The 27,208-nt window shown below is 34.9% G+C and overlaps 1 protein-coding gene across 1 annotated transcript; it reads right to left on the reverse strand.

Moving 5' to 3' along the window:
• Window positions 1-3,420: 3,420 nt before the first annotated feature.
• On the reverse strand, window positions 3,421-26,027 carry LOC140799772 (26S proteasome non-ATPase regulatory subunit 2 homolog A-like). The gene is made up of 25 exons (XM_073154226.1): window positions 25,796-26,027; window positions 25,588-25,688; window positions 25,359-25,479; window positions 25,213-25,272; window positions 20,571-20,638; window positions 16,029-16,071; window positions 13,307-13,372; window positions 13,137-13,175; window positions 12,991-13,073; window positions 9,202-9,316; window positions 9,044-9,118; window positions 8,705-8,863; window positions 8,221-8,328; window positions 8,042-8,146; window positions 7,821-7,961; window positions 7,622-7,726; window positions 7,307-7,528; window positions 5,940-6,053; window positions 5,641-5,856; window positions 4,906-4,965; window positions 4,710-4,823; window positions 4,543-4,628; window positions 4,363-4,471; window positions 4,087-4,265; window positions 3,421-3,993 (listed from the first exon to the last, which is right to left on the reverse strand). The coding sequence occupies exons 1-25, from the start codon at window positions 25,904-25,906 to the stop codon at window positions 3,918-3,920; spliced, it is 2,676 nt and encodes an 891-aa protein (XP_073010327.1). The 5' UTR covers window positions 25,907-26,027; the 3' UTR covers window positions 3,421-3,917.
• Between the last annotated feature and the right edge of the window lie 1,181 nt (window positions 26,028-27,208).

Consider the following 27,208-nt stretch of genomic DNA (forward strand, 5'->3'; position numbering starts at 1 on the left):
AGAGATTTACACTTAGTCACAGGTGTGTGAAAATGATAGAAAGCATAATATTGATTAATGGACATGAGAAGACAGAGGAAGATGATGTTGATGTTGAGGGAGACGAGGAGAAACCAAAGGAGACAATAGAGGGGTAAGTGGAAGAAGTGTAAGCCAAACTTTCTATGCACGCGTACTCGAGAAACATTGCACCAAGGATACTTTGAGTAGATGGTTTAGTCCAGAAGCATTGCGTACACATTCTCATCAATTCAAGGGCTATGAATAACTTCTTAGATGAGAGGTTAGTGGAGAAAATTGGGTTAAAGGTGGAACCCACTACCGAGATTGAAGTGGCAATCAATGATAGCACAAGGTTTAGGACGAATAATTTATGTTGCCAAGTGGAGATTCGTGTCCAAGGCCATAATTTGATGGTGGACTTGTATCCTCTTGCCATATGAGGAGCTGATGTTGTCCTAGGTAACAAATGGCTTCAAAGCCCAGGATCGATAATCTTTAATTTCAGTGGGCATGTGGAGTGGTGTGGCTAGAGGGCGTGAAGACAAAGTCGAGCCCAATCTTACATGCTATGGTGGGCCTGAGCCAAACACGACAGCAAGACGAATAAGACAATATGGTAGCTCAAGACAGATATCATGGACCGATTTTCCAACTTTTCACCTTGAGGACAATGTGAGGAATGCATGGTGACTAAAACAAACCAAAACAACCCTGAAACATCACCTCATGTCCAAGCGTTCGAATGCCTAGGCATTTGAACGTCAATGCCTAAGAGCATAAAACCATCTTGGGCATTCAAACGCCTATGGGCTCCGTTTGAACACTCAATTGATTATTTACGTATTTTTATTGCTTTAGAATTCAATTGCTTTAGAATAACTCTAAATTACTTTAGGACTTGGGTTAACTTATAAATACATGTCTAGGTAACCCATTTTGATTATGCTTTTGATTATTTGAAGGATATTGATCTCTAACTTCATCTCCCTCGCTCTCGTCCTCTCTAGTTCGACTAACACCAAGTTTTGGCCAATCTAGTTGATCTAGAGATGCCATTGCTTCCTTCCTCCTCGACTGATTACCCCCCTTGACCCTAAAGAATGATTTAATTTCTCCATCATCCCATATTCTATTTTATCAAGTTAACATCATTTATGCAATCTACCCAAGATTACCACGTAACCTTTACCCAAGATTATCATCTGTTAAACTACGTCCTTTGCTCCATCCACCACCACAACTAGCACGTTCCTTTCGTTCTTCTCGTCGATTTAACACTCACATGCACAATTCCACCACCGAAATCATATTCTATGCCTTGCCCTAGACTAACTACACATAATTTCAAAATTAGAGTAGATCGATTAAACACCAATACATTCTTAACCGGAGCATATTAGCAATGTATACACTCTATGATTCTCTTGTGAGGCTCCTGTATATACTAGTATCCAATAGAAAATTTGTTGGTGTGGTAATGTAAAACAACCTTGCAGGTTTTCTTTTAGAGGGTTTTCTTTGAGACCACCCTCATCTCTTCTTGTGAGAATTTCAATAGTTTCTTCTTTTTAAGCGGTCCATTCCAAATTAACTATAGAGTAAGAATGGGTTAATTAGCCTAATGTGCTGATCAATAATTCAATAACAATGGATTTTAATTATAGGATTTGTGAATTATGTAACTTTTTCTATGAGAAAAGAAGAATATATGGGGCATATGTTTCAAATAAGTATGACGAATCCACTATAGAGTAATAATGAATAAAATATGGTGGAAGTATGAATTAACTATTCAAACTTACGGAATGGCTAAATGACTGTAGGGTTAGGGGTTTAGTATTTATTAACGAATGTGAAGAACCATTTGAATGAACACAGATAAAATGGTGGAAACAAATAAAGCCTAGGGTTCAACAGGCAAAGGAAGCAGAGTGAGGGTTCTTAGTCTGCCTAATTTTTTCCACACAATAATACACCATAAATCGTAAATTTATTTATTGGAGTAGAGTGACAGTTGCAATGTTGGAGAGGAATAAAAGAATGCATATGCTCTGTATTATATCAACCAATCCTAAGACGCAACTATATCCATTAATTTTATATGTGAAAATGAATCAAAAGGCATGTACTTTAAGACATGGTATGATACAGTACGTATCTGAAACAAGTAATTAAATAAGTTAAGGTCGTTGTAACTGTGATAGAATTACTTAAGAAACTAAATACCGCCTTAATTTTGACCTAACTCTCTGGTTGACAACCACAACCCTAATTTGCTCTCTTTGCGTGTGATGGGCCCTTCAATCTCCCTCATGCGCAGCCATGATTACATCCTCATAACCCAAATCTCGAGATTAATGATTTGGTACTAATGTCACCAAAAGAAGGTACCAGTGGTCCCATTTTTGTCTAGTGGAAGATTTAGGAAGTAGACACGCACTTCTTCCTTTAGACCCCACCATGATAACATCACGTTAACCAAAATCCAAACCAATTGCTAGCTTTTCTGATTGCTGAAAGAATGCAGTACCTCATCTGCTACCGTAGGAGGTATTCTTCTTCCTAGGCATCTCTATCTTAGAGTGGAATTATTCTTTTATCAACTAGGGGGAGGAGGAATAGAGGAGTTAATTGGAGAAAACGAAAAAGGAATTGGATTCTACGCCTACTTTTTGCTTGGTAAAGTAGAAGAGGGGGACAAGCTGCTGCTCCTTCCCCAGACTTCGTAGAAGACCCAATTTTGAAAGGTTGGAGATAAAGTTATTGATTACATGCACTGTGAGTGTACTACAATCTAGGGAAAAGCTCTCACGAGAAAGATAAAGAAATCTAGGGAAAGGATATATTTATGTCTTAAGAGGAGGAGAGAGAATCCCAGAAGTGAAAGTATGAGACCGTCCAAAAACTCCAAATAACTACACATTATCCGGTGGAAACTTCAAATAACTACACATTATCCAGTGGAAGGCTTGATTGGAGTCCCTACTCCCTAGCATAGTTGAATGAACCAAGTGAATGAAAATTGACAAAAGAAAAGACTCCAAGAACAAGTTGTATCTGGATTTCCATGATCATGTCATTGCCAATTAATCAAGACCAAATTGGCCGACACGTTTAATGCAATCTCTCTTATCTTCCATCACATTCATAACTATTTCTTTATGACACTCATTTAGAGCGAAATGATTAATTGCTAAATGCATCAGGTGTAGTCCAGCAAGGACCAAAGATCAAATATCTAATCAGCTTCAATCATTTCGAGACACAGTAGTGGTTCCGTGTTCACGTTTTCATAACCACGATTTTGAACAAAGCCTGATATAGCTGTGAAATCTTAAAAAGAACTACTATAGAGCAGATGTCAAACAATTTTTCAATCAGTTCGATGCTGATCTAGATTGTGTTGGACAAAGGGACTTTGCAGTCAATAAGGTGTCCATTTTACTAGCAAATTTTTTTGTTTAACAGCATCAAACACAATAAACGAAAGAAAAACGAAAATTCTCAGATGTCCAACAATAATCGTAAGCATTGTGTAACTAGATGCTCATAATTATCCTACACATTGTACTGTTTTTATGTCAGATCCAAGCTAGATAGCTGGGTCATAGATTGAGACTGATATCTATTCCCTTTGATAGGTCAATAAATTTGGCTAGACATAAAAAACCAAGATAATGTTGGCTACCGGTTTTCAGCTCTTTTAGATGTCGAAAACTATAACATTGTGCTGATATTTATGATCTTTGGCTATCTCATCCCCATCCAAGATGTATACGCATGCAGAAAAATGAAACTTGTTACCGATTACATATCCTTCAACTGCCGCAGCTCAGCACCAGCAACAAATGAATGGGGAGAACGCACCAAAATCCAGAAAAGAAACATGGACTTGCTTCTGACCACCAGATTCCTTAGTGATCCTCACGATAATCTGGATTTTCTTTTAATATAACAAAGCCTTCGAGTACTGGCGAGAGTGGAATGTATCTGGAAATAAAAATTGAAGTTATGAGATGCTAGAAACTAAAGATTGCCAAAAGATGATGAAATTAATAAAAGGGCTATCAAGTTATGACATACTTCTCTGTGGCAAGCTCAGCACGCTCGCCTGCAGCAAGTAAGACAGGTGTAGAATGTGTCTGAAATCCAGTAATTGTCTTCGGCCTTCCAGCCTGACCAACTACATCAACAGCCTGCCCAACCCGCACTGGTACAGAGAGAGGCTTCAGATTCTCATCCACTGTCAACAGCATCCTTGGCTACAATGAGCAAAAAAATAAAACTTCAGATCCAAAAGAAAAATAACGGTCCCAGCATTAACAACAAAAAGGACAAGCAGAGAGGATCAATTTGCACCTGCATGGCTAAGACGAGTATGTAAAGCATGTAATGATACTTCCCCAGAATGATAGACTTCATGTCCAGGCAAGCATGCAAAACAGTAACTAGTCCAGCAAGAGCCGTCCTGGATACAAATAAATTTTAGGATATACAGCCATTATGACATCTAATAAGCCCAAAATGCGTAATACTTACGGAGACAACAGAAACCGATCAGAATGGTAAGGAGAAAGTGTTAGTAAACCCTTGCCCAAGTGCACAAGACCTTGAGCAATCCTTACCTGCATATATGTTTGATTCGATTAAGGATGAATTTTAGGCCATCACCACTACATAGTATAAAAATGCAATCACAGGCTTACACAGAAGAGATGGCCAGCTTCCTTATAATAATAACTTGAGAGATTACGAAGCATGCCGGCTATGCGAGCATTATTGGTACCAGCACCTATCAAGCCCAATGAGATAATCGCAGCCTGCATATGAACAAATCTGTTTATTGGAAATACTGCTGACAGGGTAAATGAACATGATAATTCACAGTGCCGAAAAACTAACCATAGACACATCAGCATCTGCATCATGGCTGAGTCTGCTTAACGTGTCCATGACATTAACCTAATCAGAAGAAAACAATAAGCAGCAGAAAAAGGAAATGCTTTATGGAATACCTCTGCATCAAAAGACCATATTTGTTCAGTTTATGTTTAATATCAGTAATTAATAGCGTAACTTGTTCCCAAATCAGCTGCGTCTACTGATAGATAAACCAATAAGCTGAAAGGATGGAACATAGTTCCCAGTGGTACTAAAAGTTGTCATTACTTAAGAACCATTCATCGGAAAATTCTGCAAGCTTTTTCAGATTGCATGCTGTTGGTAAGACGTCCTGGTTTGAATTTACAGGATGGAGATAGGTTGCTTTTTTAACCTAACTCACTACTAAAGGCACAGTTATAAATATCTATACCATAAACTTCATCGATCTGTGCAAGTTGGAAGGGCAGGATGTGCCAAATCTAGATGGTGAGTCATGTGAAATGGCTGTAATAATTGGACTCCCCGAAGTCCCTCTATCGTAGCCTATCACTGCTAATCCTTGAGACTGATCGGACACATTGCTACCTATCTATGATAGCCTAGCTGAGTTGTGTATCAGCCAACCATCAAAGCTAACTTTGTTGCACTCCTACCTATTTGTCAACTTAGAAAAAAGTTTGGTATTGTTTTAGTTCCAAACCAAAGCAAATTCTTAACTGGGAATACTGTTAGCTAATTACTAAAAAGATGTACCTTTGGATTTGAAATACAGAGTATACCAAGAGCTAGAGGTACCGCCCTTCTAATATTCTGCTCCCCATACTGTAAAAGCCGCTCCAATGATCGGACAGCCATTTCAAGACCCAGATCTTCAGCCATAGCAATAAGAGCAATTCCAAGGACAGCAGGCCCTTGGTGGGTCTCACCTTTGTCAAGATGTTGAGAACAGATACCCAAGAGATTCTGGACCTGCATGGGAAAAAGTAGACAATGATTCCAAACATAACAATATAGTTTCTAATTCCAGCAGTAAGGAAGGCAAAATAGAAAACCTTGAGCACATTTCCAGTTCCAGCATAAGCCAAGGACATGAGTGTGACATCACAATATTTCCTTATTTTCTCATTGAAAGTTTTGGAAACCTCTGCAGTAGCCTCAACACTATCCTGTCAGGCAAATTGAAATAGAGTGGTAAGCAAGCAATAGAATGATGCAAGCAATCACTTCATTAAACTTCATTCAAGAGAAGAATAAACCACAGCTTAAAAGATAAAAGAAATGCATATGCACAGCTCAGAGTATTTTCTAACTGTATCTTACTGAATAAATCACACTAGCAAAAGGAAACAAACACATTCAAGTAGTCATCCATTGGCGTGATAGAATTTTAGGTAAATTTGCAAAAGATCCCAAACCTGTAGGAGTTTATTTTGGTTCAAACACTACATTATTTCTTTTCCAAAATATATATATATATATATATATATTTAACACCTCAGGTTAATTTAACATATAAAAATCTACAAAGGAATATCCAATCTTATTCAAGGTGACATTTTTCAAATTTCTAAATCATTCTCATCAATGCCCACGATGAGCTCAAATATAATACTTTAACTTTCATCAGTTACATAATTTGTCTCAATTCTTTCTTTCTAATTTTAATATCTTCAATTTCAAATTATTCTTATGTTCAATGGGTATTCAAATTATTCTCTCAGCAAAGGTATTTTGATAATTTTAGAAGTATGATTACTAAAGTTTTGTGATAGTAATATTAAGGTGCTATAATGATAGCTGTAGAGTGTTAATTGGATACCTATTATTAAAGGCAGCAATTTTTTTTGGGAAAAAGCGACTAAGGTAAGCTTTGAACCATAAAAAGTCCATGACATAAGGGGTTCTGATAAATTTTCTAGAAAAGAAACAACAGGAATATTCAATATAAATAATACAAGAGAAACAACTCAAATCCATTCAAAATATATATGATAGAAAGAGAAATAGAATTCAAATGCATGCAAAAATAAAAAAGGTCATCCAGTGCACATGGTTCCTTTCACCTACATGGGGTACAGGGGATATATTCCCAGCCTTACCCTTATTTCAAAAAAGTTGTTTCCAAAAATTGAACTCATGACCTTTTTCAATGCAAGGGGCACGCCTTACCATTGTACCAAGTGATGGCCTCCACCACATTTGCAAAGTTTGTATCTTTTTTTCTAATTTTCTGGTTAATCACTTTATTTTTTCATGCATTTACAACAAACACATTACAAATGGAATGAAGCTAGATGAGACATACCAAAGTAATTTGGAAAAAAGGAAGGAAAAAATACACTTAGCCTCATCTAACATTTGGTACAGGAAAAACAAGTATTAAACAAAATGCCCATATTTGTATATAATATGAAGTTACCTGCTTTCCAAGATACAGAAGACCAAGAGCCACCGGCAGTAGGCGAGTAAGGGGCTCACCCAATTCTGCTTCACTACGGTCCATCAAGGCAAAAATGATTGATTGAGCAATTTCCTCGTTACAAGAACCAACAAATACTAGCCCCAGGCAAAGAGCAGAAAATACAAGGACTTCAAGAGGTGTTTTTGGATCTCCCAATATTTGGGACAGACGAATTCTAAGCTGATATTGAAGAAATGTTAGCAAGAACAAGGACCATATAATTGTATTCATGCATACCAATTACTAAATAAATAAGTAACACAGGGGTTCAACCTCTTCTTGATGTGAACCAGCATATGTGATGCCAAGACCCAAGATTGATCCAATACGAATGATGGTATCCTCCCTGTTGATGTAGTCAAGGAGAAGTGCCAACGCCTAGAGAAGGAAAATAGTTACATAAAAATGTCAAACAAAAATAGAGCATTCCGGATGAACTCACTACCAGTATCTAATGAGAAAAAATACTCACAGGGTCACAATCATTTTTCACACCACAATTGACAATTCCAACACCTAACAAAGCTCCCGCAACGACATGATTATCATTACTATGCAGATACTTGTCAATTTGTGCAAGTCCATTGTCAATGTCCCACAGCAGAATCATTCCCTGAATTAAGTGACTATAGTATCAATATCTAAAAAAGTGGTAAGAAGTTTCACAGCAAGAGAACTGAATGTAAGCAATACCAGACTAGCGGCTGCACTAGCCTTTCCGTGTTCCTTGTTCTTGAATAGCCAACTTCCTGAAGCTCCACCACTAGAAGATTCTGATGGGACAGTCATCAACTTGTCCTGCAAAGATCAGGAAAGATACGTAACTATATCTCATGGTTAAAAAATCACACATACCAAGTTGTAAAGCTTACCTGGCCAAATCCAGCATTGACAAATGCATTAACAAATGTGGCGGCCAAATTCTGTCGTGCAGAATCAAGACTTGAACTAGCACTGGCTCGTCCATCAATCAAATGCACCTAATCAAATAAAATACTTAGCAGCTAACTTTACACAAGAATGCCTGTGTGTGTGTGTGTGTGTTGTGTGTGTGAATACTTCTCCCCATGATTTAACTTGCATTTCATTTTGTAAGTATAAGACAACAGTAGCCAATGAAATATTGCTGAATATTATAACATTTAATAAGGAGTCTTATGAGCAACAAAATAAGAAAATGATAATATCAACTTGAATCATACTGAAGTACATAATAGATATAAAGATCAATCTCCAAACATAAGAAAAGGCCACAAAAATAAGCAATCAAAACATTGTTTTTTTCTCAAGCATAGTATATCTACTCTTGAAACACAGCTATCAAACGGACAGTGCCTATTGTACAAATATAACCACCTTGTAAATGTCCTCGGGAGACTTTGGCTCCATGACCTCAATGTCTCGTGCAAGAGTAAGATATCCTTCACTCAGTTTTGTATTATTGACTATATCTTGCAATATATCCCTATCATTGTCTTCTGCAGCTATGTCATCATCAAGCTCCACTGTTAAACCCTGAATTGAAATAGGAAATGTTCAGTTAGACAACTATACTGAACATATGAAGAGAATTTGGCAAACTCTATAAGCTTCCAATAAAAAATTAATCAACTAATACTAAATAAGGACTCCAACAAAAAGTTATCTCAGAGGCCTGTACTATAGTACATCTCAATACAACATGAGATGGCTTACATGGCGTGCTATAATGTAAGAAAATTGCTTCTTCAGCAGCAGATCCTCCGTTGACGTGTAAACCTGCTTTACATACTGCCATTGACATAAAATCATGTGAGTACATATGCATTGCACCTAGCTTTTGATTATTAGATCAGTATGGTTCACAGACGGACCTGAATGTTGTCAAGAAGAAGCGCAATACGCAGGGCACTTGTGAGGTCTTCAAACTTGATATAAATAGTATAGGCTATGTCCAGTGCCAATATATCATCGGGACTAGGGAGGTAGCTGCAATATTTATATGGTTAGATCATTTAAAATTCCTACAGCATGACTAACTTCACAATCAGAGCATGGGAATTGCTTATTCCTATCAAACTTAATTGACATGATCACAGTGCTGTGTTCACAAATCAGAATTTGAATTAGAAAATATTGGTCGACACTACCAATTTAACATCATTAGGCGCTGAAGTCCAATCATAGAGTTGTAATAAAGAATCAAACAGAAGAATACTATTCTTAACATTAATTTCCACATAGCCCTTGGGCAAGAAATTTCATTCTGCACGCAGAGCATATACTTAACACATTTCACAATAGCAGATTGTGTTGCCCTTGCTTCTTTCTTTCTTTCTTTTTCTCGTTGGATATACTATATTGCTATGTTGCCTAAAACAAAATGCGGATATCTCTTTTTATGCTATTTTTCCTCAAATATTTATCTTTGAAACCAAATCTCGGCTGGTGCAGGTATTCCTTCTGGTGGCATTTGGTTAGTACACAAAGGATACTTATTCATAAATTATAACTTCCTTAAATATATTTTACAATGAAACACCCACTTATGTATATTTTAATTAAATCTTGTATAAGGTAAATCGCATGACAGGTTATGCATAAAATCTTATCATAAGTAGAGGATATAATAAAGTTATGCACATTTTCTAAACAAAAGTTTTGTTACAATTAATATACTTATTTATAATTAGTAATCAAACATAAATTCTCACATAAACTTATTCAAGTAAATCATTATGTTTTATAACCAAATAATAAAATGCAAGTAATATTATAGATGTACCTAATTTACATTTAAGAGACGTGCATAAAGTCATCATTAAAAAACTTTATGCACGAACCAAAAAAGGTCTTATGTTTTGATTTCAATTCCTTTTTCCTTTACAAGGTCACCCTGCTGCATTTTCCCTACCCCTAAATGTGCTAGTATTACCTATTTCTTAGCTATTTGATTTTGCCATACTCGTACTTAATAAATTCTCATGACTGGTATCCTTTGAAGGTTTATATTATTTTTTTCCTTGTCCTGCATTAATTGTAGAACTAGAAAAGTGATGTGGGCATCATCTTCAATTTGACCAAAATAAAATTGCTTGACCCAATTTTAGTCTAATTGAGCTAATTAGGCTCAACGTATTTTCACATTTAATTTGTTGAGTTGATTTTTAATTCAAATAATCAATTGAATTAGGTATGGTAAGCCTATATGCGGGGGATGTCCGTATTGAGTTATTACTTAAATTGGGTTAGTCAATTTAGGTAAGAATTAATTAATTAGGATCCTATTAGGAAATGAATTCCTATATTTTACTTTAGTTACTTGTTTTGGTCGATTATTTTCCAAAACATTGCATTCATACTAGATTTGTATCAAAAAGCCAGAAGGAGGTTCTCCCAATTAGGTGAAAATCAATTAAACATGCTCTAGTTTGTTTTTAGATTATCAAGCTTAATCTTGATTGTTCAAGTACTTCCCTCCGATATTGTAAGTTCTTGCATGACACGGTCCAAATAGAAGAATTCCTGACTAACGCATGGCACTAGTGATCAAAGATATCTACAGCTTGGGAGCTTTCTTCCCAAAAAAATTGCAATGCCAATAAGAATGCATGAACAGACAGTTATTCAAAAATCCATTATCCTTTAAAGAAGGCCCTAACAATAACAGATAGCATTTGTTCGTAAAACTTCCACGAGTAGCTTAATTTTCCATTAAGAGTGTCTGGAGTTGAAGTTCAAATTGACCTAACAAAAGTTGCTATCTACCTTTACAAAATAATCTTAGACAATGTCGATGACCTAATGTAGATTAGAATATCAATTACAGCACATACTCACTAAATTCTGCAAAATAATTTTAAATAACAGCTTAAGTTTCCCAGTGATTGATATTCTAATCCAGCTATCAATAGCAAGCCCCATATTTTGGTTGTCATCAAGAGAAAACATGAAAAACATAGTACTGCAGATGTCAGAATATCAAATTCACACAACACCTACTGTATCATGTGAAACCACAGTATAAACATATAATCCAACATGCATTAGAGAATATCATGAATTTTAGTGCCTAAATTACAAGTGTTGGTGTATGTGCTCTAGCACGTTGTAAATACAACTACAAGTTAGTCTCAAATACAACTAAGTTATGTTCTACAAAATGTGAACTCTTAATGAGAAGGTCAAACAAGGATTGGCATGAAAGCATAACCAATCCATTTCCGATCAGTATTGGCCAATCCCGCCCAAGACGGGTATGGGTAAAAGAGAAAGAGAGGGGGGAAGAGAGAGAGGTAAAGCAAGAGAAAGAGAGAAAGAGAGAGGGTAAGAGGACGAGGAAGAGAGAGAAAGAGAAGGAAAAGAGAGTTTGTGGGTTGTGGTAGTAAGAGGGAGAGGTAAGAGAGAGGGGAAGAAAAGGGAGAGAGACGTGGAAAAAAAATAAAAAATAAAAAACTATGCTTGGCTGCGGATAAGAGGGAGACGGAAGAAGAGAGAGAAAGAGAGGGGAAGAGAAGAAATAGAGCAAAAAAATAAACATGCTTAGGAGTTGGGCTGCAGGAGAGTGAAGAGAGAGAGAAAGAGACAGAAAGAGAAAGGGAGAGATGAAATGGAAAATAAAATAACAAAATCATGCTTAGGAGTTGGGCTGTTGCAGTAAGAGGGAGAGGGAAGAAAAGAGGCTGAGAGAGAAAAAGAAGGGAAAAGAAGAAAATAGAGAAATAAGTTTTTAGATAAATTTAAAAAGTTATTTAATTGAAAAATAGTCCAATACAATACAATCAATAGGTATCATTTTTTCGGACAGCCGATACCAATCTTGATACTGAGTTTCGCAACCTTGGCCTAGACCTAAGGGTATGTTAGCAATGGGTCATGATGTCATGAGTTGCATCTTTTGCGATGCTAACAAAATGTTTCCAACATAGACATACAAAACGGCGTGCCATACTACTGCATACATATGTGCCAGCGACACGCAATCCTGTCCCTCTGCTTCTATTCTATTCTTTTTGCTGATAAAATTACAAGTCTTCATGAATCCTTCTAGTTGACTTCATATTTGGAGAAGAAGACTCACAATGACGATGACGACACTAATGAAGTGATTTTATGATTTTTACCACTCTAATGAATTAGACAGTCAAGAAATTTAAAAAGCTTAAATTTATTCCATCTCCACTTTGTATGTGTTATTGGTAGTCATGGGCAATGTCATAACTCATCAACATAGCACAGACCCCTCATGCCAACCGGTATGGGTGGCATCCATGAGCTAGGGGTCTACAATCAGGAAAAAATAGCATGTAAGTGAGATCATAGAGACCAGCTTACCATTTAGAGCAATAATGTATTAAATTATCAAAAAGCTTTGACCACATATCTGAGTCCTAGCCATATGTCTCAAGTCTCAACCTATCATGATTCATGTTGTTTTAGATGTTAACATGTTCTAGCCGTATGTTGTTTTAGATATACATACACTTAATGCATGCACACACAGGCACACATGCCCACCTACACACAGACAGGCACACACGGCCGCCTACAAACACACATGCAGATATATACAGAAAGAGACAAAAGTACATAGTACGTATATGTTCAGCTATAAATATGCTTACAGGAGAAAGATAAATATCAGAAGGAAATAGTTTACATACCTTGAAGAACTAGTAAGATACAAACATGCCCTTTTGTAATTTGTAGCGTCAACATGCTCTACTAGCAAATCAAGATCTTCAACCTGCATTACCAACAAAGTTCAGATATACCTATTACATAAGTTCAGAGACAGATTTTCGCATACCTCCATCAGAAGATCTACAGCTTCAGGCTCCGCATTATGCTGCAGTATAATAAAACGCCAAAAAAATTGTAAAATACCAACAAGTAGAAATGTTAACAGTGTACAAGTCTACTGCAACGGAAGAAAATCCACAATATTTTCATCTCTGAACTCTTTCATATGAAGCCTACCTTCATGTGGAAAGCAACAATTTGCTGCACTAGCTCCATTAAAGCATCAACAGGCATGTCATCATACTGCATAAAAGAAAAAAGCACACAGTATCCATTTATTAATGGCAATAACATGTCAATCAGCAGACGAACAGTAGAAGAATAGCAGAAAGTAGTATACTATCAAGACCTGAAAAGATCTCCAAGAAAGACAATCAATATTTACTATTTCAAGTAGAGTCAGAGCTCTGTACTCTGTAGGTAATAGTAGAAAATGTTTACTGTTTCATATTGTACAAGTGACTGAAAAAACGGCAGAACTAAGATAAAACTAAGATAGAGAGAGACAACGAAAGAAATTTCGAAACTAAATTTTAAGTCATGCATGCCGTACCACAATAAGGTGAAATTTAACTTTCAATAAGAAATGAATAGTGATGAACATGTAACAAACTAACAATAGAATAACTTACAAAGAAATTGCTTACAAGAAACCACATTTACCTAGCTGAGATTATGCGTGTGAGCCAATGATGCAAATCTAGTACGAATGTAATGTTTTGGAGAACAATCGATCCAAACAAGTAACTAAAGAAAAATATAGTAAGCAATAACTTATAAGAAGTTAATTGATTAAAATGATCACTACTTGATGAAAGGAGAGAAAAACTCTCAATAAGGCAGTAGCTTTCTCAACTCTCAAATAGGTACGTTGATAGTAGAAAAGCCTAAAATATGGTGTAAGGAAAGACTTTAGAGTTTCGGTTTACCAATAAATGGAATAGTAGTGCTTTACTATTCTCATGCAATAACCCTTAAATAGATTAATTTAGTAGTGCTTTTACTTTGAAACCAAGTCTTCCTCTTCACGTCCGGGCACCCAAAAATTCTCTTTCACTATTAGAATCTTCTGAACAGCAGCAGTAACCAACGAAAAAGTAGAGACTGAAGAAGGAGAGAGGTTTAGAGAGGAAGTAGAAAATATTAGAGAAGAATTTTAAGACAGAGTAGGAGAAAGGGAGAGAGAGAAAGAGAGAGAAGAAAAAGATCTCAAGAGAGAAAATAAGAGATTTCAAATAAATCTTATTCCAATCGTCCCTTGTTTCTCATGCAATAACCCTTAAATAGGTTAAAAACTTTGATTCTAGCTGATTCTAATAGGAACTTATTTCCTAATAGGACTCTAATTAATCATCTTACCTAAATTGACTAACCCAATTTAGATAATAAATCAATGTGGACATCCCCCACATATAAGCTTACCATAATTATCAATTGAGATTCTAATAAGAATTCATTTCCTAATAGGATCCTAATTGATAAGGTCTTACCTAAATTGACTAACCCAATTTAGGTAATAACTCAATGCGGACATCCCCCGCATATAGGCTTACCATATCTATCAATTGACTAATTTAATTGATCATTTGAAAATCAACTCAACAAATTAAATGTGAAAATAAGTTGAGCCTAATTAGATCAATTAGACCAAAATTGGACTCATGCAACTTTATTTTGGTCAAATTGAAGATTGATGCCCACATCAGCCAGGCTTGGAAACATTTGGAGCTTCCGATCAAGAAAGTGATCCCAACATTATGATACAAGGAAAATTATATAAAAAGCACATTAATTAAAAATAAATGAAGTTTTACATCAAAAACTGAGCCAGAATTTAGAATCAAAACCCAACCAGGCAGCCACAAGGTACCAAACCTATCCACCTGGATGTGACCCAGGTTGGTCAATTAGGCCTTGGGTGGTTCAAACTTCAAATTAAAGTATATGGCTTAGTAGCATACTACTCAAGCGCATACCCCATCCTGAGCAGATTATTACTGTCATCTAATGAATTCTAGGTATAAATCCCATGATACCTAAACCTAGACCACTACATGGGATGAGTTATCAGTTAAATGACTAAATAGCTAAATAAAATATATATATACATATATATTACTGAACAACTAACCACTTTCTTTCTTATTATGTAAACATACAAAGTTATAGGCAATCGGCAGAAAAAAACAGGAACTTCTTTCTTAGTGCCTTGGTGGATACCCAAGACAAGGAGGTTCCAACAATACAAAAAGTCGAAAACAAACAAATTAATCCATGAAATCAAAAAAATAATAAACTAGTGTTCTAAAAGCAAAGTGTGTGACTAATACCAACAATTTTGGCAGCACATAAAAGTGTTTACGCAGACATATCTTAGCTTCAAAAAAAAAAAGACATGCCCACACATACATTACGCAGCTCCTTTTAAATCCTTAAAAAGCTTTAGTATTTAGTCCTCCTTTAATGAACTATATTCTTAAAAAAAAATATCCGTACACAGTAGGAAATTATCTTGAGGAAAATATTTTTTTGAGATAAAACACTAGCATTCTACATACAACTCCAGTTTATGTTGCCTGGGGATCCAATAATCTTATGTTGCATCTTATGAGATATCTGCATTTTTGTGAATTGAAAAGGCATGCCCACCAATAATGATCAAAAGAGTTAGTGAGAATGCTGTAGGTATCAAGAGCTTGGTGAATTATAATCTGTCTTAAATCAACCATCAACAATTGCAACCAAATAAATCTATTAGAAAAGAATGTGCAATTAATGAGTATTTTGAAGAAGAAATGCTAGTTAAACGAAACAAAAACAAAAGGATGATTTCAACAGTATAACTAAAATAAGAACAGAAATGCTGGCAGCACTTAATTTAAATGAAAGAAGGCCTAACCTGGCGTTTTTGAAATTCTTGTGCTATTTCACCAGCCAAGTTTCTGATATTCAAGGGTAATATTTTTAAAACGAAGTACTGTTAGTTAGCAAATACTAGCAACACATCCAAAACAATATTTAATAACAGAAAGAAAAAAAACTAAATAGGCCACAAAGAATTGCATTAATATTATAGAAAATACAGTAAAAGAAAAGGAAAAAGATCTAAATGATGCATACAATGCCATGTGAAGAAAAATAAATGTGAATTAGCAGGATATACAACAAAGGAATAACTACTAGAAAAGAATTTATCAACTAAAAATATGTAAATTAGCAGGATGTATATGCAAATGTTGGGCATTTGTCAAGTTATCATGAAAGCATCAGCATATCAACAAGAAGATGATCTTGATTTGCTGGATGTATCTCTTTTCACATCTCACAAAATAGTTTGGTATGTTCTTGTAAACTTTGTAGCGACCGCTAGCATATTATTCCACTCTAATGTTTCCCTACATTATGTTATTTAGATTGCTCAGGGAAAACAGCTTCGCAAGCAATGGGAGTTAGGCTGCATACAACTTGTTCTTCCAACACCCACAGTGGAGGAGCCTCGTGCTGGTTATCCAAAATAGTTATTCTTTTCTTCATCTTTTATAGCCATAATATATTAGAGTATAAATTTATTCCACTACCTATTTATCCACTGAAGACTACTTACACTACTCCAATCTCAAGAAGAACAAAATGGAGTCACATATTCCCCTTTCAGTCATGAGTTGGAGGAATCCACAAGAGGCCCAATGTAATGCATTGCATAAAAGAACCTTTCTTGTTATTCAAACTCACATTTAAACCTCAGCTCGAATGAGTAGAAAAGGGAGATCAATCAAACCAATAGGCGTAGCAATTGATAGATGATTGCATAACAATTTACAAGCATTACTCCAGAGGCATAAATATAAGAGACTATAACCAGCTTCCACAGTCATAATATGGGAAAAAGTTATCATCAAAATCAGAATACACTGGTTAATATCAATGAGGTTTTTGTGTTTTGGGTAAGAAAACTATGGTAATAGCCCCTCTATCCCTTGATTAAATAAAAGTAAACATGGCCCTACAACTAATTCAAATATTATGGATTAAAGATGAATAATATTTATGAGCTAAATTCACCAAAAGGATCTCATACAGAGTTTAGGGACATCGTAGCTATCAAAAAGCTACGAGCATTTGACTGATTGACCCTTCCAGTAAGACTAAAGATCAGAAATGGACGAATTTCATAAGTATAGCCTATGTTCTTCTAATATCTTAAAGATATAAATTTCTCTCTAAACCACAAACTTGCCCTTCCATAGGGTTATCAATTTCCAAAACCATCATCATTCTAAGGTAGAAATCTTACAGCATTCCACAAATTTAAGATTATGTGAATCCCAACAAGATCACCTTCCCTTTTGAATGATTAGGATATGATCATTGATTAATTCCACACTAAAGAAACCACCTATATGTGGAAGCATTTGTTCAATACTTAATAGTACGTATATTGATAGACATGCAAAGCAAGTTGGAAATCAAAAGTACAAAAGAAATAAAAGACTCGCAAAAATATGGAAGATAAGACACTTCCCTCTAAACAAGCACTTATTGCATATGCTCTATCTTCCATCTAAAAAAAGGTGATAACATCATAACACAAAAGGATCCTTGGATGACATTATAACTTCCAATCTATGACATTTAAATTATGATATGTATGCCCCAAATGGTGTTGCACCAAGCCTTCTCTTGATCAATGATCAATCTAAAAGGGATAACAAGGATTGATGTTAAAAAAGAAAAGAAGTGGGATCTACTACTGAACAAAGAGAGATGGGGTAAAGGGAAAGAGTGTTAGAGAAACAGAGACCTCGACAGTTTGTCAAACACTAGATCCACCAGCATAGAGAACTTTCAAAAGAAAGAAAAAAGGGGGAGAAAGGAGCAACACTAAATCCACCATTGTATCAAGCTGGAGTTACAAAAAAATGATAGGGCAACTGAGAGAGAAGAGAGAGAGAAAGCAAAGCTCTTAGTATGCTTAGTGGGCCTGGATATCATATTTGACCAAATGACACATCACCAAATAACTAAAATGAACTGTTGTATCCCAAACTGAATCCTCATATACACTAGAAGAATCCAAGAATATACAAGGATATGGCCAATATTTTATTTTTCTCAATCAGATACTCAATTGGTATTATCTGATAGGTATCCAATGCGTTAGGAGGCATCCTATAAGAATCCAGCCAAGGCATATATGGCCAATCTTTTTTTCTCCCAATCAGATACTCGATTGGGAGTAAATGATATGTAACCAAGTAACCAACATGCTATGGGGCATTCCTATCCGATACACACCAGATATAGGATAAAGATTCAAAGTATCAAGATCGGTGCTAGAAAAAACAATACATGTCAACCGTATAGGATCCATCTATATTTAAATTATGTAAAATTTTAAATATTCTTCTAAAATGCAGGAAAAATTTATAATAAATTAAAAAAATGATAGAAAAATAAGAGAGTTATAATTAATCATATATGAAGACAAGAAATTAGAAAAATATTCACTTACTCAAAACGATGATGCATTCCAAACTGAATCTAGTAAATTCCTATGCTTGTTGCTATCATTATTATAATAAGCTGGTAAATAGTGATGTCTAGAGTTTGGTAGTCCAAAGAGGAATTGCATTAAACTAGTCATACCAAATAACTGCCCTTCTTATTGTGTGACTTGTGTCTGAAGAGGATAATAATCTCTCTTAATTGCCCTTTAAATACTCTCTAACTCTGCAATGAAGAAGAGAATAGAGAAAGACAAAATGTAAAAAGTAAATATTTTCTGTTTTACAGTGCAAAATAGTGAGAAAACTGCAGCAAGAGCAATCGAAAGGGAAAGATAGAGAAAAGGAGAGAGGGAATGAAAGAACTTTTTGAAAAAATGAAAAATCATTGTTGCACAGTGATTTTTAGTGAAGAAAGTAGGAGTGTGTGTGGAAGAAAATTAAAAACAAAGTTTGCTGCTTCTGCAGTGAAGAAGAAGCTCTCAAGAGAGTGGGAGAGACAAAACAAGAAGAAATGCAAGAAAAAAATCTACTTTTTTGCACTGAATAAGAGAAGAGAATAGATTAAAAAAAATAAATACCCGAGGACACTGGAATTCACCGAAGCCGAATCTGTGTCGGGAGAGTTTGATGGACATCAACAGAGGCCAAATTTGCATTGCAGAAGCACCGATGATTTGTTTGGGAGGAAAGAGAAAAGGAGAGAAAGGAAGAAGACTAGACATCAATTGATGTCTGCAGGTCAGATGTGGATCAGATCCGACCTATTTGGCCCAAATTAGCCGATCCTGAGCCAGATTAGCCAATTCCCCCAAAACCAGTTAGTTGATTGATTCCGAGCCCAGATCGGGAATGGTCAATTTTTGGATTCATGGTGCATAGACAGCTTTTAGGAACAACAATAAAAAAAACTAAACTAGCACAAGCAAAACTGCACTAAATAGGAAAAGGGGACTTCTATTGTACCTTCATTAATAATTTGAACAAATTATTCTAAGGCTTGTTCCACCACGGTGCACTACAAGCTCACAAGCAATGTTTGTCCAAGGGGTACGAAAACAAGGGTGTTCTACTGCCACTAGGATCAGAGCATACTAGGGAGAGAGAGGGAGAGCACTACGGAGGTCAAAGAGTCCCTTTGTCGTCATATCATCATCATTGAGAGGAGGAATTGAATATTCGTCATTAGTTCTAGGTCCCATCAGCAAAACCTATTGTAATTTTCTATTTTCTGATCTTGTTAGCAGCTAAACTTTCATAGAATTCGAAACTAGGCTCAATAATAGCCCACTCCCAAATATGAGTGTTATCTGATTTATATAAGACCTAATTTCTTTCCAGAATTAAGCATCCAAATATTGTGTGATTTGTTAATTAAAGAATGGCAATTTGACAAATTTCCCAACTTTAGTAGAACTTCCCTTGTATGATCTGTGAAGTTAATTAATGACCTTTATTTTCCATAGGATTAGTTCATTCTAATTCAACAATAATGATATACAATTTAGCTCAAGTACAATACAAGATAAACAATGAAAACTTCTCATTTAACTCCAATGATATTCATGCTATTTGTCGACTATATTTAAGATTCAAAGAGTTAACCTAGCATCCAAAATTTGACAATAAAAGCATTTTATATATTTGTATGATCTGATCAATATAAAACCTAATGCTTTTCAAAATTAACCATCCCAAACGATTCACAAAGGCAGAGCTCTAACTTTCCCAAAATTTAACTTTACAAATAATTTGAAGCACAAAACAGAAGGACTAATCATGTGTAGTAGACAGCATTACAAAAGTTGACAACAATTAATAAAGTAGGAAAGTTTGCATTTACATAACAATCCAACTTGAGCATGTTATATAAACTAATAGAAACCAAAAGACAGTTTGCCAAGAACCATAATGAGCTCCAGGAGCTCCATTCTTACCTTACATATTCATGACCCCATGAACCAATGTCACCCTCAGATCCTAACAATCGGTACTTCAGGCTCTCCTAATGAAAGAACAAGTAGCGAAAATCAGAAAAAACTAAAATAGAAAAGCATTCAAAAGCTAAGCATGACTGTTATCATATATCTGAACTATTTGATTTCCTTAAAGAGAGGAAAAAAAATACGACAAAACTGAATATCAACTGATAATGCTTTTCGAGTTAAAATTGTGATGCCCTACAAGACATTCTTAGTTGTTGAAATAAGGTGGTCATAGACCAAAATTAGTTAATATGCTAAGTGGACACAAAGAACTGAGTTGTACATTGACCATGCAAAGGTTTATCAAAACCTTAAATAAGAGAACACAAAAAGCAGTCTTGACAAAACATAATCAACTTCAAATAATAGATAGACTCATTGGGCATGTCACTTGCCCAGTTAGTTATTATAATGGGAGGAATGCAACTTCACTGTGAGTCAGTGTGCTCTCATGAAAAATATAGTTGTACTGCATTGAAATTATATAGTGAAACAGCAGTGATTAGCATGGTACTGGCAAAGTGAACATATGAGCAATTATAAATCATTTCATCCCCTAATTAGACTGTGCGAAAATTAATGGTCATCCACCAGATACATTACACACTTTATAGTTTGCAACTCCAAGTCACAAACATGGGCAATCAAAACTAAAATACAATTTGATAAAGAGACAACCCCTCGCAAGTGCAAATGTGATTTCACCTCAGTTTAAAATAGAGCTAGATCGGACCCCTTATTCTGCTTCTCTTAAGGCACCAAAAAAAAAGAAATATCCTTCCACATCATTACATCAAGGTCAGCAATTATGAAGCATGGACACCTCCTTCCAAGAGAGGTGTCCATGTAGAACATAGACACACGTCGAACACATGTGGAACACATGTGCGACATATATTAGAAGTATCTGTATTTAAAAAATTACAAAATAAAAAACGAACGTGGACGAGACACGACGTGAACATAGGCGAGCATGAAATTGGGTCAAACGGATCAGGTTTGAGTTGTTTTTGAGTTGTTTTTTATTAAAAACTAAAACGTCATCCCCAAGGAAAACCTAAATCCACCCTCATCTCGTAAAACTCTCTCGGCCATAAAACCCTCCCAAGCAGAAGACAACAGTGCGGCGACGGCAAGTAGTTGAGCACGGTGAGTAACTAAGCTTCTTTGAGACCAAGCAGTGAGGTTATCTCTCCCCGCCCTCCCCGCCAAGCAACTTATCTGAGACCTCCTTCTCTCTGTGCAAGAATTTTTTTTTTCATTTCTTCTTATCTACTCTAGGAATTTTAGAATAAAAATGAATGTTATTCTTCCTCATTGGCCAATCTTCTTCACATAGTGATCGATGATCCATCTCTGCCTCTCCGCATTCCTTTAAAGCCTTTCATTTTTTTCCTTCTTTTCTTTTATACCGATAGGGCTTAAATTTAAATTTCTGTTGTTTATATTATTTATAATTAGGGTGATAAACTAATAATGTGACACTGTGATGTTCTTTTTTGACAAAAGATGCTACGACATTTGAATAAAGTAAATGCAAGTAATATATTGCTTTAATGATTAATCTGATATTGTGATCCTTAATATGTGAAAAAAAAAAACTTTGTTAATCTATTAATTGAAGGAAATGTCACTTAAATCTTTCTCTACTAATGTAGTTTTATTGTGGTTGAAGAAAACTGAATACTAAAAATACAGAGTCTAGTCAAAATACTGCATCTTCTATGACTGTGGATGAAGATGATCCTTTGTGAAAGTATGTTACTAAGATGGAGAAATTAGAAAAAGGTGGAGGCAATCATAATTTTAAATGTAACTATTGTCAACAAGTCTATAAAGGATCATATGATAGAGTAATGACTTATTTATTGAAAATTAGTAGGCATGGATTTAGAGATTGTCCAAAAGTGAGCAGTGAACATATATGGAAAGTAAAAGAGTTGTTGATATGCTGAGTAAAGGACAAAAAATTCGATACCTAAACAAATTTCTTTGCCAAATTTTGGGCAAGCTACATCTTCTAGTAGCTCAATTGGAGTTGGAGGTGTAGATTTTGATATGAAAGGGGCATCAAGTACAAAAAAGAGCAACAGGAATGACACTTATTAGGAAGTCATTTAATTCTAATGCTCGTAGCCAATTATATTGTGAGATTGCAAGAATATACTATTGATTGTCTTTTCATCTGGCGAGAAATCCTTACTATGTTAGAGCCTTTCAATTTGCAGCAAATAATAATATTTTTAGATTTATGCCCCCTAATTACAATATATTGAGAGCTACACTACTTCAATAAGAAAGAGCAAAGATTGAAATATTGCTAATCCCTATTAAAAGCACTGAAAAAGATGAGTATTGTATGTGATTGTTGGCTTGATGCACAAAGAAGACCTCTTATAAATTTTTAGTAGTGACTGAGAATGACCATATGTTCTTGAAGGCTGTGAATTGTGAAAGAAAATATAAAGACAAATTTTTTATATCCAATTTGATCATTAAAATCATTGAAAAGATTAGGCCTCATAATATTAGTTCAAGTGGTTACGGATAATACACATGTTTGCAAAACAACAAGAATGCTTCTTGAGGTAAGATTTTCTCACATATTTTAGACTCAAAATATAGTTTATACTCTCAACCTAGCTTTAAAGAACATATGCGCAACAAAAAACACCAAGGCAAATGAGATTGTGTTTGATTTCAGTAATTGTAGGGGCTGTAATGTGCATAAAAAATTTCATTATACAACATTCAATGAGATTGGTTAATAAATTTGTCAATTTAAAATTGCTTGCTATTGCGGAGACTCGCTTTGCTTTGGTGATTATAATATTGAAAAGATTTAGGAAGATCAAGAAAGGCCTCCAATCAATGGTAATCAATGATAAATATAGTTCCTAAAGGGAAGATGATATTGGAAAAGCATAATTTGTTAAAAATAAAATTCCCAATGACATTCAATGGGATAAGATTGAATATACATTTGCCTTCACAAAGCTTATATATAATATACTACAGGTTGTAGACACAGATAAATTATGTTTACATTTAATATATGAATGTGGGATTTCAAAAGGTGACAACAATCATATTTATGCATGAAAACAAGGCAACGAATCCTATTTTTATTCAGTGGTGCACAAGACCCTAGTAGATAAATGGGACGAAAGTAATACACCACAAAATTGCTTAACACAATCTTTGAATCCAAGGTTAAGTTGATTTCTATAGCCCTCTTTTTTATAGTTAAATTAAGTTTGGCCCAAACATGTGGTGAGTGTTTCTCATGAATACTTTTTAGTTCTTATAGATTGATGTATGTGTATTTTCTATTATTAGATGGCAAACTTTTGCTTTAGATGTATCAACAATTTTATTTTTTTTTATTTACTTATTTATTTATTCTGCCATATCCTATGTCGTGTTCGTGTCCTATTTTTCAAAATTTGTCGTATCACGGTATCTATATCGTGTCATATCCATGTCCATGCTTCATTGCTTAGCAAACAAGGAATTCTCAAATGTCATCATGCTTTTGAATTGAAACTTGTAAAACTAATAAAATTTGCCTAATCACCTTTTGCAGAACATTAATAATAATCTATGAAGCAGCGCTCAATTGCACCATAAATATGCAAATTCTGACAACACAAAAAGCTATTATTTTCTTCTAAACATATCTTTCGTACTTCAACATGCATGAGCATATCTTGCAACACTACTTTGTATATCAAAAAAAAAAAAAGCAACCCACCACTTAATATTTCTACTCTAGCAATAGTCTAATAAGACTTTGACTATCCATTTTAGAATTTGGAGTATTAGACATACAAGATTAGCAAGAAACTTTCAACTAGTAAAACCAACACCTAGTGGAAATTCAATCATTTGTAACTAGGTTATCCAGCATCAATCCATTGAATTACCTTTTCTAGTACTTGCATGTTCCACATCTTCAATAGATGTTCAATTTGACAAAAACAGCATAAAATTGGAACACAACGTATACACCAAATCGTCAAATTACTACTAGGAAAAAGGATGCACCCAGTTTAGTTTGTAGATATCTTGAAAGGGTAGACAAGCAGCGGAACTTTCTCACAAAATGCAATGGCTCATCAATGCAACTTGCCGAGGAAAAGGTAGTTACATGTATAGTGAAGAACAGCCAACTCCTATCAAATGGATGATCCATGGTATATACTATATAGTTGTTAGTGACAGATTAATGTTAATTTAATGCATTCTATACATTTCAGGTACTTTTATTTAGTTATTCGGTAATTCATCTCAAATGATTGCTTTGCTAGGAAGTAGGAACAATCACACTACACTGGACTGGACCTCAAATTTATGGCAGTGATTACCTTTTCACTGTTATTATATCTCTGTTGGATAGTTTCTTAAAACCAACAGCACATGCAACCACAGATGTGTAAAAATATTGCACCTACACCAAGCATTGTCATGACAACACTTCAACTACCTTCTAGGGCATTGCCCTCAACAAGTTGAGTTTGTTATAAAGTTTTCCGACAGACAGACTATGATAAATGCAACATATGAAAAGCAAACAGGAAGTAAATTTACATACCCTCTCCCCTTCAGCGGACATTGTTAGGGCTAACACAGACAGTATGTCAGCTAGATATTTCTGCAAAATTCATAAAGCCATTCAAGTCTTTAGTACTAATCAATATGTAAATACCACATGGTATCTGCAAACAATATAGTCCATACCTTCAAGTCAGACTCTGGCATTATCTCGAAGTACGCTTTTAGGGTTCCATAATGGGGCCGAAGGAACTTTAAAGGCTTTGGAACGGAAGTCATCGAACTAGTCGCCGTTCGAATCTCCTGTCTGAAAGACAAACAATTTTTGACAAAATGGTATCATTTGCAAAGAGTATGCAACGCAATCAAAGATAGCCCTCAAAAAAGGATCGTAGAGCCAAAAGAGTGTGAATACCTCATGCTCTCCAGAGCTAGCTTCTGAACACCGGGATCTACGTCCTGAACTCTTTCGACATACAACTCCAACTGCTGCTTCAAAGCCAAATCCTCATCCGACTGCAATTGGAGACAAAGATTGCGAGATTGGTCACAACAAAGATCGACGAAACGGATCAGAACAAGATCGGCGAGAAACAAAGAGAGAAATGAGAAGAGGAGGTCACCAAATCGTCGTCCTTTTTGTCATCCTTCTTCCTCTTAGGATCCTTGGAAGCGGGTTTCTGAGGGTTTTGTTCCGATGCGGCGGAGCTGCTAGGTTTCTGGTCGGCGGACATGGCGCCGATTAGGGTTGGAGGACGATCTGGTGTTAGGGTTTCGAGAAGAGGGGGAGCAAAAAGGAGGAGAGCTCGGTGGAGGAGGGACTGATCGGATTACTTGCGGTGTGTATGTTTGCTTGATGCAAAAGAAAAGGAGATCAACTAATTATGGTCCGCTACAATTCTTGAGCTCGAACCTCTGGTCCAACCGACCTAGACACAAAAATAATAAATAAAATAATAAATAAAATAATATTATCTAGCATTTGTAATTTTTTTTGATAGGTGACCACAAAACAATATAGTTTCTTATCTGCACCCCTACCCCCATTTTACTTTATGTTTGCAGCTTAGAGGGACTTTTACAAATTTAATTGTATTTAATTTTTTTTAATTTATAATAATTGTGCATCGCATTTATAAATTATGTACATTTTATTATAATAAAATATGCATAGACTGTAGAAAATATATGCACTAAATTTTATATGCTAAATCAAAACACTAAATATAATTAAATTGTAAAAATCTATTATTTTAGCTATAAAATGATCACAATGCTTTTTATATCCATTTAGGTAGACAAAGCGACGTCATCTGTGACACTAAATGTTGTTTTTATTTATCTAATATTATACTAAATGAAATGTGTACTTTTTGAGTGTGTTTGATTATAGGATTGGATAAAATTGAATAAGTCATCGATAAATGTATCCCGAGGATAATATATTTTTTAGGATTGCTAATCTCATATGCTAATTTTAGGCCACTGTTTCGTATTTATAAAGCTATATATGGGATAAATAAATAAATTATATTATTATGCTCGATAAAGAAAATTAATAACATCAATTACTATTTTAAACTATTGTTGATTATCCCAAACTTAAATTATATCATTAAAAATCATTGAATTAAATTATATTAATTATCAAAATTAATCACATTCAATTCAAAATAATCAGAATCAAATCCAAAAGTAACAGAAACAATATAATAAATTAACATATAATTGTTTAATAAGAAAATGGAAATTTTTTTAATATAGCAAATACTTTAAATAAATATAAAATATCAATATCAATAAAAAGATTGAAAATTTTTATTATTTTTATATAGGGGCAATATAGTAAATATGTTTGATATTCCTACCCTTTCGCATCATTTTTACTCATTTTTTGAAACCTAAATTAGTTCATTATCCTAAGTGGTAGAAATATCAAATACTAACTTTCCTCTTGATCAATCATTTTGCGCAAAATCAAGAGATCAGAACACTAATTCGAGAACCAACAAAAGAATAAATCATAATCCTAATTA

Source organism: Typha latifolia, chromosome 13 (assembly GCF_019914945.1).
Source record: "Typha latifolia isolate L0001 chromosome 13, TyphaL0001v2, whole genome shotgun sequence".
NCBI classification, from domain to species: domain Eukaryota; kingdom Viridiplantae; phylum Streptophyta; class Magnoliopsida; order Poales; family Typhaceae; genus Typha; species Typha latifolia.